The sequence below is a fragment of the Mastomys coucha genome, unplaced genomic scaffold (genome assembly GCF_008632895.1).
Source record: "Mastomys coucha isolate ucsf_1 unplaced genomic scaffold, UCSF_Mcou_1 pScaffold21, whole genome shotgun sequence".
NCBI lineage: Eukaryota > Metazoa > Chordata > Mammalia > Rodentia > Muridae > Mastomys > Mastomys coucha.
In genome coordinates, this window is record NW_022196904.1 from 144458534 (window position 1) to 144467423 (window position 8890).

Sequence of the window (8890 nt, forward strand, 5' to 3'; positions counted from 1 at the left end):
TCTCTACATTTATTATAGACAGGAACAACACTAGGTCAAAAATTTTGAAGGTATGTTGGTGGTCCCATCCTTCCACTAGGGGCCCTCTCTATCTGCTGGTCTTAAAGATTTTTAAAATTAATTCTATGTCTAAATGTGTTTTGTTTCCATGTATGCATTTGCACAATGTATGCCTCAAGCTGGAGCAGGCAGAAGAGGGTGTCAGACATATCCTCTGATACTGGACTACAGAGAATTGTGAGCTGCCATGTAGGTGCTAGCTCACTTGGAATAGAGAGTCATGGTATATTGCCACTAAACAATCTTCCCAGGTCCTTATATTATTCTTTTTTATTTAACAAAAATTAAAGGATTCTGCTGAGTAATCAATATCATTGATGGAGAATATGACAGAAGTGACATGGTTTGTCCTGCTGGGACTCAACAATGATCCACAACTGCAGCTTCCTCTCTTCACCACTTTCTTCCTCATCTACACCATCACCCTTGTGGGGAATCTTGGGATGATCCTGCTGATTCTCTTTGACTCTCGGCTTCACACACCCATGTACATTTTCCTAAGTAACCTGTCCTTTGTGGACTTTTGTTACTCTTCAACAGTCACTCCAAAGGTCATGGCTGGATTTCTTACAGGAGACAAGATCATGTCCTACAATGCTTGTACCTCCCAGATATTCTTTTTTGCAACCTTTGCCAATGTGGAAAGTTACCTTTTGGTCTCAATGGCCTATGATCGGTATGCAGCAGTGTGTAAGCCCCTACATTATACCACTACCATGACAACAAGAATGTGTGTGTCTCTAGTCATTGGATGTTATATCTGTGGCTTCCTGAATGCTTCCATCTATACTGCAAATGCATTAAGTCTCTCCTTCTATGAGTTAAATGTGGTCCATCATTTTTTCTGCGACATTCCAGCAGTCATGATTGTATCTTATTCTGATAGACAAGTTAATGACCTGGTTCTTATTTCTGTAGCCAGCTTCAATATCTTTTTTGCTCTTATACTCATCTTAATATCCTATACATTCATTTTTACTAACATACTAAAGATGCAGTCAACTGCAGGATATCGCAAAGCTCTCTCCACTTGTGCCTCACACTTCACAGCTGTCTCCATTTTCTATGGGACATTAATATTCATGTACTTGCAGCCCAGCTCCAGTCACTCCATGGACAATGACAAAATTGCCTCAGTATTCTACACCATGGTCATCCCCATGTTGAACCCTTTGGTCTACAGTGTAAGGAACAAAGAGGTGAAGAATGCATTCACAAAGATTGTATTGATGTCAAAATAGTTTTCAGTTTTTATTTTTTTCCTTTCGAGGATGCAAAACACGTGTATTCATTTCTTTCACCTTAACTTTATACTGAATCACATTTTCCTACCCAACACTGAATACAATTAAAGTGATGTCTTCTTTAAAATTGTGTGTTGGCTATCAAAAAGGTAACAAATTTTTCAGAAGAGTAAAGTGTGCATAAAATTTCTATGATAACATTTGATCAGCTTGTGAAAAAAACTTAAATGACTGTATTATCATATTCAATCCTTTTCCATATAAGATTTTCTTTCTGTGACATCAGTACAAATCTATGTAAGCAGGTATAAAAAAAGTCCATTTAAAAAAGATACTCATAATTTTTTTGTGAAGACTTATATGGATGTATGTCAGCATTTTTGCACTAAATTACAACATGGATTTGTTTTCTGTCTAAGTTTATTTTCAGTTAATTGTGCTCATTTCATTATGGGTATTCAGTTGAACATAGCAAACATTTTGTGCTTATTTAATGACTAGAATATGAGGTTGTATTTAAAACTGATACTTGAAATGAGTCAACATAATTAAAAAATGTCAATATTTTTCATCCTCCTACTTATTAAGGCTCATCTGGATAGAGTCAGAAGTCATGGAAAAAGAGCTATCTCCATCTTTAAATAAGTTATTGAATGAGATTTATCAGCCAATTCCTTCTCCCTTACCCTCTCATTTTCTCAGTCTCCCAGACATACACTAATTACATTTTCCCTTCATCATTATTGGGTATTTGAGATCAAGTGGAATCATTCAGCTATCCTTCTTGGCTCTTCATTTTAAAATTGATTCAATACAAGTCTTTTACCTTTCCTAATCTCAATAATGTATTAAATAAGTAAATCTGTGACTGTCAGAGACAATTTAGTAGTTAAATTCCCTGCTGTACAAACATAAGGTTATGAGTTAGACTTCCAGAACTTATGAGAAATCTGGGCAAAGTGTCATGTGTCTACAATCCTGGCACTGGTATATAGTCTCCAGCACAACTATCAAAGAAATGAAGATTGGTAACTGTTGCATACTCCTGGCAGAAATATAGATTAATATAAGCATTTTACATACTTGTAGAGAGCATTCTATACTATGATGCTGTATAAAAATTCAAAAGAAATTAAATCAGTTTGGAAATAAGATGAACAACAAATCATGGCACTACACAGTCCCTGCAGTGATATATACAATACACAGTGCGTGCAATGAAAACCTAAGTGTTCTCCCCTGATTGCAGAACAAAGAGACTAGAGTACTCAAATAACATATATAACATACACTAATGACCCATAAAAATCTATTATTTATAGTAACAATAATATTACTAGATATCATTGGGTTTAGTTACAGAGGGGGAAAATCAAAGAGAAAAAATATATTAGCTTACCAGGAAAGAAGCCCAGAGGACCAGAAGAATGAGTGGATAAATGCAGCCTTGTGGGGTGGGAGGCATGTGGTACCCTCTAGAAAGTACCAGTGATTTAGAAGGTAATAGACTCTCAGGATTCAATGGGGTAACCTTAACTAAAGTGCTCAGCAATGGGGAGAGGGAAATCAGAGAGTCCACCTCCAATATATAGACAGGTGCTCAAGTGGAGGACAGGGTTACCAACATACAGTCAAGGTTTCTGACCCAGAATTTTTCCTGTCTAAAAGAACTACAGTGACAAAAATGTCAAAGAGACTGAAGGAAAGGCAATCCAGGGACCTGTCCAACTTGGAATCCATCTCCTGTGTATGTGTGTTGGGGGTGGGTGGAGCTTACTAAGGCCTGACACGATTACTGATGCTATGATATGCTTACAGTATATCATATGATTGCACCCTTGCATGGCTGTCTACCCTGAGAGGGTATATTGAGAGGCCCTACCAGCAGCTGACTGAGACAGATGCAGATACTAACACCCAATCATTAGACTGAACACTAGAACCCCTATGGTTGAATTATAGGAAGGACTGAAGAAGCTGAACAGGAAGGCAACCCCATAGGAAGACCAGCAGTCTCAACTAATCTGGACCACTAGGAGATCCCAGAGACTGAGACACCAACCAGACAGCATATACGGGCTGGTCGGGGGCCCCCAGCACATATACAGCAGAGGGATGCCTGGTCTGGCCTCAGTGAGAGAAGATGTGCCCAATTTTCGAGATACTTGAGGCTCCAGAGAAGGGAGACCATAGGTGGGGGAGGGATGGGGAGCACCCTTTAGGAGGCATGGGGAAAGAGGAGTTGGATGAGGAACTGTGGAAGGGGGGACAGGGTGGGCCGATGACTAGAATGTAAATAAATAAAATGTTTTAAAGTCACTTGAAAACCTACACCTTTTTATGCAATTCTTTTTGAAGTTTTTCTTTTAGACAGTATAATATAATTACATAATTTATCCCGCATCTTTTCTCCATCTGAACTCTCCAATATACTGTTTCTCACACTGCATCAAATTTATAGCCTGTTTTACCACTAATTATTATTCCTAGCATTCATGTACATCTATATGCATATATATTCATAAATATAATCAAAGCTTCTAATTGTTATGTTTTTCCCTCAGGAAATCTTTCTCTTCCAGCTTTTCTCAGTTGCCTATAGGACTTTGTGTAGCCTTGATGTCTTATGAGATTTTCCCTCTCTACTTTGTCATATCCATTGGCCAGTCATATTGTAGGACTTTATGGGTATACTTTCTGATTTTACTAGGAGACAAACTCCCTGATCCTTTGGCTCTTATAATGATTCCACATTCTCTTCAGCAATGTTTCATGAGACTTATGTGCATGAATATTTTGTAGATGCATCTATTGGGAAAGGGCTTAATAAATCTGGATTTTGATTGATCACAGATTTTTATTTCCATTGGGGGAAAATGGGGAAAAGTAGCAGTATATAGGTGATCCCATGCCAACATTGGCTAAAGCAGAGTATATTTATTGAAGCAGAAGTGACAAAGAGATCAAGAAGATGAGTAAAATAACACTAAATCTGATAAAGTCATAAGGAATCTCATCAGTACCTATTTAACTAAACAGACTGTATAACATGCATATATTGTTTTAATTTTTTCTCATATGGGCTGGCAATAGTTCCTCCAAGAGTAAAAGACTGCAAAATGAAAACATCAATACCATACATGTAAAGCTGTCTTTTAAATTGTTGGACAGGAATATCCAGGAGACTCCCAAAACTGACAGGTAAGGCTAGTGCCTTTCACTGCTTCCCAGAGATAGAAGGCAAGGAACTATTGTTGAAGACAACATGCTCTTCAGAAACAGAACTTATAATCCTCTGAGATCAAACTGACCTGTATGCTCTTAAACCTCAGGACTATCTGTCATGTACCAGAAGACACCATACAAGCTTCTAAAGAATGGAGACAATCCAGAGTCCTAGTCAGGTCTGTCTATGAACCATATTAACCACCATCATTGCTTAATAACCATCAGGGTACAACAGTGGCAAGAATATCTTGGCAGTAACCAACAGCTCTCAAATTTGACTTAAGACCTATTCAACAGGAGGAATTCCATACCTTGTACTGAAAGAATATGTAACCACTTACTGCTTGTTAAGTTATGGTTATTGGAAGTGAACCTAAAACTTCTAATTCCTAACAACAATATAAAAATTTGTTCATATGCCCTCAGGTAAATATATAAATCTTTTTGTTTATAAGCCAATGAGAACATATAATGCAAAAGTTAGATGCTTAAGGTTGTAGATATCCTGTGTTGCTAAATAGTAAAATATTAAAAGCTGTTGAGTCACAAAAGTTACAATACTGACTTTGGAATGTTATCTTATGAACTGTTGGTCAGAGAGTCTGTGGAGGCCCTTAAAATAATACAGATTTTGCCATTCTTGTGTTACCAAATATAAATAGTTGACAGTTTTTATAGCTGAAGGCACTATTAAAAATTGTTGAAAGATATAAGGAAATTATCCTGTAACTATCTGAGCTTTAACAGTTACAGAAGGTACCAGAAGATGCAGAAGGTATTACAAATGCTGTAATGGGAAAAAAATGGGAAAAAAGTTTTCAATGACCTTCCCCAGCTGTGAGTCTTATATGAAATATATAACTTATAGTGAGCTACAATACTAACCTCCCAGGCAATATGGACTCATTATGAGAGTAACTAACAGTACTCTTGATTGAAGCCTAGTCTATAAGAGTGAATTTATGGTCAGCACTACCAGTAAAAAAAAATGACTGAGAAAGTCTTATAACCTGAGATGGGGCCAGGGAAATACACTTACAACTAATGTTTTTAGCTAAACTGACATGGTGCCAAACCACTTTCTGAATATTTATGTTTTATGTTTACATTAGTAGAAATACACTATTCCTCAGCTTTAATCATAGAAAAATGCTACTCTCAGCCTTAAGCAGAGAGTTTCCTTTTTGCTCTGAATGGTGATGAATACAGACATGGCTACACAAGGTGCTGAGAGATTTCAGAATATGACACAGCAATTGAAATTATGATCTTTCAGAAACTTCTGCTTCTTGGACTTGTTTGTATTGAACTAGGTCTGTCAAAGACAGTTATGCAAAGAGGAGAGTCTCACTGAGCTCTATGCCTTCTTGAACTGTTAGCCACTGCTGGATTATGGATGAGACAGAATCATATTCTTCAGTTGTGTACATGCTGGTGAGTCCATTAGGCAATAAAAAATAGTTGAAAACCTGAGGTCATATATGTAGTCCTGGCTAAACTTAATGAGTCCCCAAAGTCATGGGTGGAAGTCGGGTGGAAGGTAGAGAAGCTAGGATGGGGTAGGAGTAATCAAATATGCAACATACCAGAGTGAGATTGTCAAGGAGCAAACTTAATAACAGTTATAAAAAGTAAAAAGTAATCTCATGATTTTTCACTAATTTACATAACTTCATATATCAGTAAAACACTTTAAGTATTAAAAATTTAACAGTATTTTGTCCCTAAAGACAGGTTAATTGCCTCTTCCCTAGGAATCCTGATTGAAAACTTGTCCAGTCTGTATAATTCTCTCAAAGTCCTCTTGTCATGGCCTCTAAATCCTAATCTGATGCTGATCACAGAGTTTTTTGAAAAGACATCCTGCAGGGAATGAATCAGTGGACATCATTAACCATGTGAATGATAATCATTTTGAGTACAAAACTGCCTTCCAGTGATTTGCTGTGAAAGTTAGTATCAAAGACATTTTCACATATGAGACTCACATTGGTGCAGTTTTCTACTATCAGTGTGTTAATTGTGCCAAATAATGAGTTTCATTAAGACATTTTGATTTTTAAATTAATTAATTCTTTGTTTTTACATGCCAATATCATCCCCCCTCCTCCTAATCCACCCTTGTCACAGCTTCTTTCTCATTACCCCTACCCTTCTCCTCTGAGATGGAGGGAGGAGCCACCCAGCTTATCATCCCTCCCTCACCTCCCCTAACACATCACTGCAGACTAGATGCATGCTCTTGCACTGAAGCCAGACTAGACAGCTCATTTAGGGAGAGAGATCTACAGGCAGGCAACAAATCTAGGGATGCCACCACTCTAGTTATTGTGAGACACGCATGAAGACCAAGCTGCTCATATGCTGCATATGTACAGGGGGTCTAAGTCCAGTCCATGCTTTTTCTTTAGTTGGTAGATCAGTCTCTGGGAGCACAAAAGGGTTCAGGTTAGCTGACTATATTTGCCTTCCTATGGAGTTCTTATCCTCTTCAGGTCCCTCAATCCTTCCCCTGACACTTTCACAAAACTCTGGAGTTTCATCTAATGTTTGGCTATGGGTATCTGCATCTGTTTCTGTCAGCTATTGAATGAAGTCTCTCAGAGGTTATGCTATGATCTTGTCTGCCAGAATAACAGAGTATCATTAATAGTCTTGAGGATTGGTTCTTGGCTATGGGATGGGTTTCAATTCCGGTCAGTCATTGGTTGTCCATTTCCAGATCTCTGCTCTATCTTTGTCCCTACACATTTTGGCAAAGGGCATACTTTAGGCCTAAGGTTTTGTGAGTGCATTTCTGTCCTTATCTGTCCACTGGGACTCCTGCATAGCTACGAGAAGTAGCCACTTCAACATCCATATCCCCCACTGCTCAGAAATTCATCCATAGTTATCTCCATAGCGATCCTGGCTCTTCTCCCTGTCCTAGTTCTAGGGCACTGATATGCCCAGATGGCAAGACCCCCAGCAGACCACCATGGACCTCTTGATGTAGGCATATGAGTCTTTATTTAAGTTCAGATAATAACTGGGTTAAGTGGATTGTTGGTATCTCACTTTTTGAGTTCTTTATATATTTTGGATGTTATCTCTCTATTGGATATAGGGTCAGTGAATATATATTCTCAATCTGTAGGGTGTCATTTTGTACCATCAGTGGTTTCCTTTGACTTACAAAAGCTTTTCAGTTTTCATGAGGTCCCATTTATTAATTGTTGATCTTAATTCCTGACCCTTTTGTGTTCTGATCAGGAAGTTGTCTCCTGAACCACAAGTTCAAGGGAATTCTCCACTGTCTGTTCTATTAGATTTAGTGTTTATTAGATTTAGAGCATCAGCTGACATATCCAGAAACTTCCACTTCACTCTGCCATTTGGCTCATGTCTGAGGAAGCAGCAAGAAGTCTCTAGAACACCACCAGCAATATTTTTGGTGCGTTTTTCTCTATGAAGTCACAACAAAGGATGACCAGTAAAAAATGGTAAGGTATACCAATACCATCCAGTGTCATCCACCGTCTCTTGGGTTATATTCATATTCCTTCTAAATATCATTCAACCTTTCATGTGTCTGCTTTATCAAAACATCCTTTCATCTACACTGGGTTCAGGAAAACATTCTCTCATGTGTGTCTTCTCTATCAAAATATCCTTTCACTTGTGTCTACTTTAGGGAAACATTTATTTCATATGTCGCTGCTCTAGCAAAATGTACTTTCACCTTTGTGACTCAGACAAAGATCATTTGACATAATGGAGTTTCCAAAGAAACCAGAAGGTACCACTTCATGTTTGTGAATATTTTATTGAATATTTTTATATTAATGCTCATAAGAGAAATTGGTCTAAAATGCTCTTTCTTTGTTGAGTCTTTGTGTGGATTCAGTATTAGGGTGACTGTGGCCTCATTGAATGAGTTTATCAAGGTTCCTTCTGTATCTATTTTGTGCACCAGTTTGAGGAATGTTGGTTTTGGCTCTTCTTTGAAAATCTGATAGAAATTTCATTAAAAGAATCTAACCCAGGAATTTTTTTCTTTTATTGGTTGGGAGATTTTTATGACTTTTTCTATTTTCTTAGAGGTTACAAGACTATTTAAACTGTTTACCTGATCATGATTTAACTTTGATAAGTGGAAACTATCAAGGCAATTTTCGAGGCTGAAGAGATGACTCAGTGGTTTTTTTTTTTGTTGTTGTTGTTGTTATTATTTTTTTATTAGATATTTTCTTTATTTACATGTAAATTTCTCCCTTCCCAGTTTCCCCTCTAAAAAACTAAGAAAAAAATGAAAACAACAAAAACAAACCCCAGCTGCCTCCCCACTCCCCATGCCTGCCAACCCACCCTCTCCTGCT

The 8890-nt window shown here is 37.6% G+C and overlaps 1 protein-coding gene across 1 annotated transcript; it reads left to right on the plus strand.

The window, feature by feature from the left end:
* Window positions 1-374: 374 nt before the first annotated feature.
* On the plus strand, window positions 375-1301 carry LOC116101085 (olfactory receptor 5B3-like). Its single transcript, XM_031384771.1, has one exon. The coding sequence runs from the start codon at window positions 378-380 to the stop codon at window positions 1299-1301; it is 924 nt and encodes a 307-aa protein (XP_031240631.1). The 5' UTR covers window positions 375-377.
* Window positions 1302-8890: the final 7589 nt, after the last annotated feature.

What these genes read in the sequence shown, in the direction of transcription:
- LOC116101085 (XM_031384771.1), top strand. Translation starts at nt 378, where the DNA reads ATGGAGAATATGACAGAAGTGACATGGTTTGTCCTGCTGGGACTCAAC.